The following is a 12,215-nucleotide window of genomic DNA, read 5'->3' on the forward strand; positions in this document are numbered from 1 at the left end:
ATGCCTGAATTCCCCGGGGCGCCCTCTCGCCGGGAGATTGAGCAGTCCATCGAAGCACTGGATGTCCTCATGCTGGACCTCGCACCTGCTGTCCACAAGTCGCAGAGTGTGCCTGCCACATCCCGTCAGGACAAGCCAGCCGGATCCCTGCCTTCCTCCCTTTCGACCCAGCCCATTGCTGGTCTCTACTCCCGGCCAGCTCCGCAGGTGGCCCAGCCGAGGTCCTTTGGCACATCTGTGAGCCCCGTGGTCTCCGAGCCCGGGGCCAAAGCCTATTCTCCCGGAGAGCTGGACTATGGGGTGCATGAGTATCGGGAAACCTATTCGCCCTACAGCTACCAGCTGGCACCGCTGCCGGAGCCCAGGAGCTACAGCCATGCCCCAGGTGGAACACAGATGGGCACTGTCTCACTCAGCACCTCGTGCTACAGCCCTCTGGGGTCTCAGCAGCAACTCACCTCCTCCCCACCTTCCCCCACTGTCCCAGCACAAAACCAGATGCCCCTCAAGGGACCGGAGAGCTATGAAGACCTGTCGAGGTCGGCAGAAGAGCCCTTGAATCTGGAGGGCCTGGTGGCCCACAGGGTGGCAGGTAGGATTCTTTGATTCCTTGGGGGGATGGGGAGGATCGCATGTCCCGAGGTGCTGGAGCATGTGGGGGTGGCATACATGGTGGAGCTGGGGATAAGTGATGCAGAGACTCCTTGTTCGTGCTGGATCTGGGCTTGGGACTGAGCCACCTGCCATGGAGACGTGCAGGGCAGGGGAGCAGCCTGGGCTGCTCTTCTTTGCTGAGATCCTCCTTTGCAGCTTGCTGTCTGCAGCAGCATTGCCCAGAGGTGGGAAGGGGTGGCTGAGAGCGTCAGATCTCCCCCATCCTCACCCCATTGGGGTAACAGGGCTGGTCCATCCCTGGTGGCAGGGCCAGTCACTGGGGGGATTTCTTTCTTTTGGGGAGAATATGCAGAGTTTGAGAAAATATTTTCATCTCTGGCTGAGGTTATCCTGCCTGTACCCCACTTGGGCATGGTGCTCTCCCTGCCCAGAGCGTGATCTGGTGTAGGGTCCCAGCAGAGAACTTGCCTTGTGTTTGATGTAGCTGCTCTCATCCCTGATTTCAGTCTCTGCTTTCCCCCCTGGATTGCTGAGTTCAGTGCTTGGACCTCCTCCCTGGGCAGCTGTGATGCTGCTGGAGTGGGGACTAGGCTGTTGCCTGTAAGCTGTAATTCTGTGCAGCTTTGCTCAGGGCGGTTTGAATCTGGACCTAGCCATGGGGCAGTGCTCAGGGGCTTGGAAGACATTTCCCTGCCAGAGGGGTTTGGTGCTTGGCTGGGTGCACGGCCGAGTGTCAGTGCTGTGGCTGGATGAAGGCATTAACTCTGCTGTGGAGGGGAAGCTGCATCCACCAATGCCCTGCCTTCCTGCAGCTCTAGCTCAGGGGCTTAGGGGACACAAGAGTGTCCCAGCCGCCCTGGAAGAAGGTGCCATGGCACTGTGGCAGCTTGGTGCCCTCCTTCCCCACTGCTTTGGTTGCAGTTGTTCAATTGTGGAGCGACTATTGGGAAAGGTTTGGGGCTGTGGGCCAGCTCGTGATGCTGGGGCTTGGCAGCTCCGTCCCTTCCAACTCTGTGCTCAGTCCAGAAACTCGCCCGGCATTAGAGGGAGGGGGAAAAGGCTTGGCTGGAAAAATCCAACAGCATCAACCTCCCAGGAGTGGGGACTGAGTCACAGGGTGGGGGGCAGGAGGGGTGACAGTGGCAGGAATGGAAATGAGGAGGGTCATAGAGTCGTTGGAGGAAGTTTGCATCCGTCTGAACCTGACCTCAGTGATCCAGATCAGATTCACAAAGGGTTGTGGGGCTTCTGCAAAGAATTTAAACAAACCTAAGGAGACACGGATGCCCAAACTATGCTGTATGTCTGGACTTAATATTATAAGCAGCACATGCCTGCCCTCCCCTGCCGCCCCATATGAAGTATTAAAATGGGCTGCAAAAGAGGACAGCTCTAAGGAGAGGAGGAAGAGTATTTGCAGTGTGTGGGAAATGGATTTTTGATGGTGTCTACCAGAAAAATCCATTCCCCCAACCCTGGGGTCAGGTCCTCAGGGCTGGGCTGGGGTCACTGTCATGCCCCTGCAGCTACTGGGCTTCTCAGGGAGGAGAGAGGCATCTGGGGAATGGTGCCCAGCCTGTGGCCACCTGTCTCTGCTGGAGCTGGGCTGTCTGTGCTGAGGTGGGGACAGCGCAGGCGGGTGGCCTGACCTCTGGCAGGAACAAGGTGTCCTGAAGCCAGCATTGGGAGGGGACAGCCAGCAGGGACAGTGGGGCATGGACATGTTTGTTTACATTCCCTGCTGCTATAAATTGCCTGCATGTCCTGGTGTAGAGATGAGGAGCATCTCACACCTCCTCTGTTCTTGGTGGGGAAATGCTCCCATTCCTTCTTCCCGCTGATGATGGAGGGGAAGAGATGGCACAGGGCAGCACTGGCATGCCCAGCACCTCTCCACAGGGAGGAGGTGGTCCTGTCATCCTTTAAGTCCCTCTCATCTCCTAGCAAGGCATCTGGGGTCACCCCTTCTTGTCCCAGCCCTGAGCATTCTGTGGTGGAGGGGACCTGCATGGTGCAATCTCTGAGGGGTTGGTGATGGGGCATTTGTAGTGTTGCACAAGGCTATATATGGCTAGGAGGCACCATTGATTTCCCATGTGGGTTTATGTGGTGCCTGGAGCCAGGCAAGTTGGCTGATGGAAAAGCAGCTCCAAGCAGAGGCCGAGCTCCCTGAGACCCCAAATGACCCCAGAGTCATCTGTTGGACCCCAGCTAATATTTTCTCTTCTTTTCTCTCTCTCTCTCTCTCCCTGTTGTATCTTGTGGCATTTGTCCTGTGTGCCCCTTCCTCTCTCTGTGGGGGGACTGTGTCTGTCCTCTGTGACCTCCCACCCTCCTTGCACTCCCTGTCCTGGTATGCTGGCAGAGTACAACGCCAAGCTCAGGGAACTCAACAAGAGCACCAAAGTCCCCCGTCCTCCTCTGAACCAGCAACGGTCCTTCTCTGGTTTGTTCATTCCACCTCCTTCCTTTCCCCTCCTTCCTTGTTCTCCAACCTTCCCATCCATCCTTCTTCCCTCTCCTGCATCCTTCACTCTCATCCTTCCTTCCTTTTCCCATCTTCTCTCTCTCCTTCCCTTTCATCCTTCCTTCCTCCTCTATCACTGCATGCTGAGTGATCTGTGTGTTGCATGGATGTGGGATGGAGGGAGACTCAGGAGATCATCTCCATGCAGGATTGATCCCTTTCCTCAGCAGAGTGATGGTCAGAGCTCCCATTGAGCTCTTCCAGTGATGGGGGAGCCCCTGGCCCTGGATATAGGCTCCCCTGCCCACGCTCGGTTTTGCATCTCATCCAAGCCTGGGGTTTTCATTGCTGGGCCAGTTCTGGACCCTTCCTAAATCCCCTCCAGGCTTTGCCCTGACCATGGCCTCACCCCTTTGGGAAGGAAGGGCTGGGGTGCAGCTCCACAGAACCCAGATTTAACCAGCTGTCAGCCCAGCAGGGTCTCTCCTACATCAGTTTAGGGATCCCCCTGGGTTGGTCTGCAGCTGGAGGGTGTGGGCTGCTGAGACTACATTTTATGCAGTGTGACTTTGCTCCTTGGAGGTGAGTCTGCCCTGGGTGATGCGTGCTGGTGGCCTGCTTGGTGCTTGTTGTGCACCCACTTGTCCCAGGGCAAGGAGAAGGTGGTAGATGGAGTGGGGCTGGGGAGTCACCAGCTTTCTGTGTGACCTTTCTCTCCCCACTGGCGCTGTGGGTTTCTCCCCAGGAGGACCAAAGAGGTTTGAACCCTCTGAGCCCTCAGCACAGAGTAAGGTATTTTATCGTGCCCATTTGGGGTAATCAGGTGGGAGGTGGGGAGTAGTCTGTGCTGGGACTGGGTGAGCTGGGCTCTGGTGAGGAGCAGCACAGGATAATGTCTGTTCCTCATGCAGGCAGGGAGTGAGTTTGTATCTCTCTTCCCTGGGTGTTGTGTGTCCCTGTCTGGCTTTATTTGCTGAGTGCAGATCCCAAGAGCCTTGGGACGCGTCTTTGTTCTCTCCTGTCCACCATGGGGATATCACCTGGCTCCTGCCTGGCAGTAGTTCTAGCATCTCATGGCCTAAAAGCAGATGCCTCCTGATTTGGCCTAAAAACCTGGCTCCCCAGCTGCAAAATTACCTGGGTTTGCCACCCCTCCTGTTGTGCTCCCTGCCACCCCAGCTGTTGTGCTCCCTGCCCTTCCCCAGCCCTAGAGCTGTGCTGAGTCTGAGGGCAGTGGTTGGTACTAGGTTAAGTACTTAAATGAGCAACAAGAGGAGTGACAGTGCCACAGGTGTTGGGTGTGAGGGTGAGGAGTGGGGTGCAGGCTGCTGCTCCCCCTTTGAGAACAGGAATCTGCCATCCTGCATTCGGCCAGGGAGTCCTTGGGAGTCCAGTGACAGTACCATGGCTAAGGGAGGCTGTATGTCTGCTGAGGGGGCAAAGCAAGCTAGGGAAAGGAGAGTTTGTTTTTCAAGCATAGTTTCCATCCCATAAATCACCCAGGGGGTCGGGGGAGCCATGCTCAGAGCCTGGGTTTCCTCCAGGCTTTGCTCTGGGCGGCCTGTGAGTTTCCCACTCTTCACTCCTGAACAATGAGTCCCTTTTTTCCCTTCTCCTCCCTCCCCTCCCTGTGGCCCCGGCCGCTTTCCGTGTCTGGGGAGTGGAGCAGCCAGAGCTTGCTGAGCTCCTGGGTGTCCCAATGGGCCAGATCCAGCACCCTGTGGTTAGGTGACGTGAAGCCCTGGGGATGGAGCAGGGGGTCCCATGCTGCACATGTGTGATGTGCACTGATAGCCAGGCTCCATCAATCTGCCATGGTTAGTGCTTCCCAAATGGAAAATTCAAAGCAAGACAGGCATGTACAGCTCGAGGAGCCAGTCCCTGCCTCTCTGAACTGCTCGGGCCCTGCAGCTCACTTTGGAATGGGCCAAGGGATGCTCCTGCTGATGCTCCTGCAGTGTTCAGGAGAGCCCATAGTGCACAAAATGGAAGGAAAAAAAAGAAAACATTAGAGTTTGCTTTATTTTTTCCCAGTATCTTGTTTCTCCCTGTGCTCACAACTGCAGGCTTCAGTTCCTTAAAGTGAAGAGCAGGACAAAAGATATGGGGTGGCCCTATGGAATACTGCCCATGCCTGCAAGGCAGCTTCCCAGGCACCCTCTCTGTGCCCCTCTTCTTTCTTTTTAATGGCCATCTCCCGTGCCGGTGAGCACCTGCAGAAGGGATCGGGAGTTGTGTTTCAAAGCTGCTCTTAGTGGAATTTTCCAGGCCGCCTCCGCGGCTGGAGCCAGCCCCGTTGGCTTGCGTCCCCCGCCTCGCAGCCTGGCCGCCTCTCCCCCCGAGCCGCGATTTTATTGTTGTTGCCATTCACTGGGCTGATTATTTAGAAATGCACCCAGGCCACCTCCTTCCCTCCTGCTCTCCCAGCCCTTTCCCCGCTCCCAGCCTTTTCCCCGAGCCGGGAAAGCTCAGATGCGTGTGCTGAGCAGTGAAGAGGGGAGGTCAGCGGGTGTGAGGCGTGGGTCCCATGCGGAGCCCCGGGGAGTGAGGGGAAGCAGCTGATGGCTGGTTTTCCTCCGCCAGCCCGTGGGAAAGGAGTTGGTGTTTTAAAAGTGCACTTCCTGGAGCGTGATGCTGGCCTTTCTCCTTTTTTTTTTTCTTCTCCTTTTTCTCTTTTTTTCTTCCCTAATATGCTGACCAAGGGGAGCATGAGTGCTCAATGATTCTGTGGGAAAAGTAGAGGGGACAGTGTTGTCACCTCTGCTAGTGGGTAGGAGTGAGTCCCACGGGGCTCTGCGCTGTGCCCCTGATATTCTGTGGGGTTGCTGTGCACTGAACCTGGCACCATCATCCATGAGCCCGGATTAACCTCTTCATCAGGCGAGGTGGGATGGAAAGTGTGTTTGGGAACTGTCAGGTGCTGGGAGAGTCGAGCTCCCCTGCCCTGTGCCAACTTTGTCTGTGTTCTTGGGCTTTATCCCAGCCCATGGGGATCTCCACAGCCCAAGAAAACCATTCTCCTGTGATGACTTGCTCACTCTGTTCTTCCCCCCAGGCTGTGGACATTGGTGGCTCATACTGCTGGGACCTGGGACGGAGGTTTGGGGGGAGATGGAGGGGAGACGCTGATCTCTCCTTTTAGAACGGCTTTGCACTGGGGACAGAGCAGCAGTGGTTTTTTAGGGTTCCCTGCACCATTCCTCTGTTGGGTTCTTTCTTCTTGATCCAGTGCTCCCTCTGCCTTGGGCACTCACAAAACCAGACTTTTTCCACTGCTGTGGTTGAAGCCACATCTGGCTGTGGGAGCAGGGAGGCAGTTGAATCCAGCTGTCCTTGTGCTGGGTGATCTGGTCCTTTCCCATTATGATGCTGTCAGGAGGCCCTGTTACTTCCCTGCTCTGCAGGGCTGGGCTGTCTGGGCTAATCTCAGGATGCTCTTGCCCCTTACACCTACTGCTGGAGGTTGTCCCTGGAAGTCTAATGGTGCTTGGGAGGGCTAGTGCAGCAGTTCAGCCACTAGCCACAACCCTGCCTTGCTTTATCACCTGGTCTGGGGTCGCTGCTGTAGGGTGTATCTGCTCCAGCTACCCATGCTGGTCTGGGGGTTTGATGCAATTGAGTTCTGAAGCTGAGACCTCTCAGGTCAGACCTGGAGCATCTCCTGCTCGTCCCCATCTCAGCTGGCAGCTCCTCACCCCTCTACCACCCTGTGCTTGCCCTGCAGGGGTGCAGTCCCGGGAGAAGCCTCTGGAGGAGAGCGCTGTCCCTGCCCGCAAGCGGACCCCCAGTGACAGCCACTATGAGAAGAGCTCACCAGAGCCCAGCTCGCCCCGCAGCCCCACCGTCCTCTCACCTGAGGTGGTCAGCACCATCGCGGCCAACCCTGGAGGGAGGCCCAAGGAGGTGGGCTGGAGTAGAGGAGTGCTGGGGTTGGGGGGTGGCTGACTGGGGACAAATGCCTCCAGGGAGGGGGATGGCTTGGTCAGCATTCACAGCATCTGTTGCATTGGGGATCAATGATGCTTCTTGTGGTGGTGGTGGTAGTTAGCAGGGAGGAGGTGAAACCCTTCTCTTTGCCCCCTCTCCTTGGGGTGTCCTAGAGGTTTGTGCCCATCATAGGGACGGGACTGACCCTTTCTTCTGCTCTCCCCAGCCTCACCTCCACAGCTACAAGGAAGCCTTCGAGGAGATGGAGGGTGCCTCCCCCACCAGCCCACCCTCCAGCGGCGGTGAGATTTCTCCCCCCACCCCAGCCTTCCCTGTGTCACCACAAACCCCTTGCTCCAACAGCTGTAAGTGCCATGGCTCTGGGAGGCAGAGGGGCTCCGTGGGTGGCTCTGGGCAAGCCAGAAATTTGCCAAGGGTCAGACAGCTCCAGGTTCCAGACACCCACCGCCATCTTAACCACTCCTCATCTCCATCCTCCTTTCTCCTCCACATTCTGCCACTCCGTGCTGCTGTCAGCATCCCGCTTACTTCAGCATCCCATGCTTGGCACCCTCATCTTGGCTTTTTCCCACCCTCCACTCACTGGGGTGTTTTTGGATGGGATCCAAAGGTGGGATGAGGAGAGAGGCATGCTTTCACCCCATCAGGGTCCTGCATCTCCCCATCTTTCCTGCCAGCATGGCATGAAGAGAAGCAAGACTGCTGTGGCGGGTGAGTGGGAGGGAGCCAGGAGGGAGTGAAGATCAGGAGGGCAGACTCACACACCATGTCACTTCTTGCTCGCAGTTTCAAAGGCAGGAGGGGAAAAAGGCTGGGATGCATGCCCTTTGTGTGCAGCTTGTCTCCGCTCCTCCGGTGCAGCGTCTCTGTTCTGACTAACCCTGACGCACTCACGGTGGGTTTGTGTGGACTGGGTTTGTGTGACCAGCTTGAGCGACAAACCCTGAGGAGCAGCCACACGTCGGCACAGCCTGACTCAGGCCAGAGCAGTGCAGTGGAGCAGCTGGTCAACTGGGAAACCCATTCAAAAGATGGCAGCCCCCCCATATCCTCTAAAACGCTTCTGTAGGCTGAAGGCTGAGGGATACTCTAGGGTTGGGGATGCTTGGGCTGAGTGCAGCCCCCTCTGATGCCATGTCCTGGTTGCAGTGAAGCCACCTGCCCCCCCCACAGCTCACCTGTGGGGCTTGGGGTTGTTCCCTTCTGTACTGTTGCTCTTCCTTCCCGGCACTCCTCTGATGTTTGAGCCCTGTCTCTTGGGAGGAGGAGACGAGTGTGGGAGCATCGTAGGGGTGCTTGGCAGCTCAGAAATGGCCCTGTTGTTCCTGGGGACTGAGAGCTTGGCCCTGGGGCAGCAGCAGCTCCTTTGGCAGTGGGTCAGTGGTTGGGGGATGAGTCACTTGCAGAGGTGATGGCAACAGCCTGGCTGGGGTTGTGGCCCCAAGGCCGTGCTGCTTATCCAGTGTCAGCCAGAGAAGCCTGGGAAGCTTGAAGCTGCAGCTTTCAGGCTTTGCCAAAGTGGCCCTGGGGGATACAGGAGCAATTCCTCTCTGTTGGGGGATGGTGGTCCTGGGAGAATTCCTGGCCCTGTGAGGATCCTGATGCTCATCAGCCAGCTGAGGTGTGAGCTGACATTGTGCCTTGGGGTCAGCTGGATTTGAGGAAATCAGACACCCACTGGGGAAGGTGCTGCCATCTTAGTTTCCCAGGGACTTGGCTGCTCTGCTGCTCCAGCCCCAGGCTGCTGGGCGGACCTAGCCTCAGGGCAAGGGTCTGGCTTTCCTCTGGAGCTCCCACCACCCACCGCCTCCCAGCCTCGCCACAGGCCCTGTGCCTGTGCTGCCAGTCAGAGATGTTCGAACACTGCTGGAGGCTCGTGCCCTTTGGTCCTTCTTGCTGAAGATGATGCCCTGAGGTTTCCCCTGGTATGGGAAAATACAGTGTCAGGGAGATGAGGCAAACCCAGTGGGTAGGAGGGGAGAAGAGGTGCAATCTGCGTGGGGCGGTCTGCCCTGCCCTGTGAAACCCTACCGCCATCCGTACCATAGCCATACAAACATGCAGCTGCTCCTGGTGTGTTTGTCTGGGCACAGGGGTGCAGACCTCACATGTACATTGCCACCCCTCTGTGTTAACATCCTTGCCCACCCATTGAGCTGGTCTGGAGGGCAGGGTTTTTTTGGCAGTCCTTCTTTCCCGTTTATGGGGGTGATGGGCTGCTTTGGGACAGCTGGATTCCAGCTTGGCCAGACGTGGGGATTGGCAGAAAGGAGTTCAGGTGTGGGAGAGCTGGGTTGGGATGGCTGCTCACATAGGGGAAATGAAAGGGGCTTCATGCCTTTATGCTGGGACTTTGTGGGGATGGTGAAGGAGATGGGGTCCGGGCCTGTCCTGGTGGGAGTTGTCCCCTTTCTCCATCCTGCTAGCTTTGCAATAGGGCAGGGTGCTTGTTCCCAGTCACCTCCTGCCCTGTGTCCTCTCCCAAATGAAGAGGGGGATCAGTATCCTTCTGCAGGGTGTTGCTTCATACTAGGGCATCTTGTGTTCTCAGCAGCCCTCCCTTGCAGCCAGTGGGTGGGATGGGCTATGGGGGCTCGGAACCTGTGGGCAGCTCCAGCCTTTCTGAAGCGTCACCTCCCACCCCTCCACTAACACTCCACTTGTGTCCACTGTGCCGACAGTGCGTTCTCCCCCTGGCCTGGCCAAGACCCCGCTCTCAGCACTGGGGCTGAAACCCCACAACCCGGCTGAGATCCTGCTGCATCCAGTGGGAGGTGAGTGTGGGCACGGGGACTGCACGCAGATTTTTTTGTGGGGGCGTCTGTGAGGATACCCTGGAAGGGTCCCTAGTTTGGAGAAGGCACTTCCACCTCCCTTTTGGCGCCAGGTGGCCCTGGGGGTCCTTGTCACCTTTTGTGGGGACTCTGGGACTGTGTAAGCGTGGGGGATGCTGGTGCTGCCCTGGGGGGCTCAGCACAGTAAGGTCTTCAGCGGTGAAGGCTAGATAACCCTGTGGCCCTGTTTCCTGCCCAGCCCCATATTCTTCCCTCTCCCACCCCCTACATTCCTTCTCCTCTCTAGGACAGCTGGAGACAGTTTGCTCTCTGGGAGCTGAGCCTGTCAGCCAGAACAATATCCAGAGCTCTTTCCATCCTGGACAGCAGTCCCTGAGTGCAAAGGCCCTACCGTCCTGGGGATGTGTCCTGAAGTAGCCTGCCAAGCCAGACCTCACTGCTTCCCAGCACCCAGGGCCCCTTCCTGAACCAGCTCAGGGCTGAGTGTGACCTCCCCAAATCCATCTGAGCCTGGGGGCAACAGGCTGATTGAGCTCACACTGCAAGACCCTTCTCCCTCTGCCTTTAAGGGCGAGCTGATGCTTATTTGGTGCTTGCTGGGCTTCTTGGAGCAGCCCTTTGGTCACTCTCTGCTGCACTGTTCCCTCTTTCTCATCTGAAACCAGCCTCCTGGGTTTTGGACATAATTTCTGGGATGTTGATGTGAATTGTGGGGGTTTCTGAGGCTGGGTTTCAGTTTGGAGCACAGTGTCAGGAGGTGTGGGGCGCTCCTTTGTGCTCTATGTGCCCCTGCCTGAGAAAGGCAGAGCTGCTTAACTCTGATTTCTCTTTCTGTCTCGCACCTCCCTTCCTCCTCTTCCCACTCCCATCACTCCCCTGCCCCTCCGTCCCTCAGAACTAGAAGGGGAAGCAGGCGGTGACTCTGAAGAAGGTAAGAAAGGCTTTTCTTTCTCTGTCTCTCTCTTCCTCATGCAACCTCACTGTTGGGACTGTGACTCAGAGCAAGCCCTGGTGTCTGTTCCAGCAGCCTTCCCTTGCGCTGTCCCTCAGGGATGTAGGAGCCTGAGTCTTGCCTGTCCTGCTCCCTTTAGAGGAGGGGCACATCATGCCTTGTGTTGTGATAGGATTTCTCAGTGTCCAAGTTGGACCTGAAGGTCTGTATTTTGTGTGGCAGTCATCTGTGGGGACTGAGGGCTCTTTGTCAGCGAGTGGCATCCTTACTGGTAGCACGCTGGGGATGCTGGCACGCTACGGCCAGCTTTGGAAGAGCCTGGCGGGCATCTGGGAGCAGCAGCCCCAGTTTTAGTCTCCTGCCCTCCCCTTTTGGCTTTGCTGTTGTCATTCAGAGTGAAAAATAAAGCAGAGTGCAGCACAAAAGGTCAGCGGGCGCAGAGGCCACCAGTGTGTTGCCGGCTCAGCCGGCTGGGCAGTGGTGCAGCACCGGCAGCTGGTGCACATCTTCCTCCAGCCAGGCAGCTGCCCAAAGTCCTCCCACCTCTCCTGTCTCTGGGTTGTGCCACTTTGGGGATGCCAAGGATGGGGCTGAGCTGGGACGTCAATTCAAGAGTGGCTGGGGTGATGGTGCAGGCACTGCGGGCTCTGGGATGGCACATCTTGTGTGGAGACAGAGGCTTTGGGAGTGGCTGTGATTCCTTGGAGTACTGCCTGCTATGTAACGGTTGTTGGGTGGTTTTGCTTCCTCCTTTAATGAATTTTTGGGCCCTCAGAGCTGGGATGAGGAACTGTGTGTTCAGGATGGGTTTTGGGGAAAGGGTGTCTCTTCTTGGTGGGTGCGGTGCTTCCTCTTGCCCTAGCAGCCGTCAGCATTTCTCCTTGGAAGTTTCTCAAAATGCACATAACCCAAACCTGAACATTGTGTAGTACTGGAGAAAGTGTTTCCTTGAAAAGAAACGTTCTGCTTTCAGAACTGATTTTTCAATGATGGCTTTTTGGATACATTAAAGGAAGCAAAGCTGGGATAAAATCAGGCTTTTCCCTCATAAGTTCCCCCAAGCTTTACCATTTCTGTCCAGCTTTAAGCCTCCAGAGACTCATACATTGCCTCTCCTCTCCTTCCCACTAAACCCTCAGGAGCTCAAGCTGTGCTGCTTCTCTGTCCGCTTGCATGATGGTTGACTCCCAAGCAAGGATGTCCAGTGACCCTGCACTGCCCAGGCTGAGTGGCCACCATGAGCCTCTTGCCCTGCTTCATCCTCTCTGATAAAATGATATTTTTGGGGATTAAATCTATGGTTCTGAGAAGGGACTGATATTTTGGCTTAACACTGCTGGCTTGGGACCCTCTGCACTCAGCCACACACTCTAGGAGGGGCCCTGCCCCTCCGTGCTCTGCCTAGCAGATCCCAGCTGGAATGGCCGGGCGTCGTTTG

The 12,215-nt window shown here is 56.7% G+C and overlaps 1 protein-coding gene across 5 annotated transcripts in view; it reads left to right on the forward strand.

Moving 5' to 3' along the window:
- TNS1 (tensin 1) overlaps positions 1–12,215 on the forward strand; it is a 64,803-nt gene that overhangs the window by 40,064 nt on the left and 12,524 nt on the right. For 2 of the 5 annotated variants that reach the window (XM_017727296.1, XM_017727295.1), the window contains 4 exons: positions 6,807–6,985; positions 7,236–7,374; positions 9,712–9,804; positions 10,721–10,756. In XM_017727296.1, coding sequence (XP_017582785.1) covers positions 6,807–6,985; positions 7,236–7,374; positions 9,712–9,804; positions 10,721–10,756 — 447 coding nt within the window. The remainder of the gene's footprint in view (positions 1–6,806; positions 6,986–7,235; positions 7,375–9,711; positions 9,805–10,720; positions 10,757–12,215) is intronic. The other 3 variants (XM_017727297.1, XM_017727294.1, XM_017727298.1) reach the window with 3 other exon arrangements.

Source organism: Corvus brachyrhynchos, unplaced genomic scaffold (genome assembly GCF_000691975.1).
Source record: "Corvus brachyrhynchos isolate BGI_N302 unplaced genomic scaffold, ASM69197v1 scaffold452, whole genome shotgun sequence".
Taxonomy (NCBI): Eukaryota; Metazoa; Chordata; class Aves; order Passeriformes; family Corvidae; genus Corvus; species Corvus brachyrhynchos.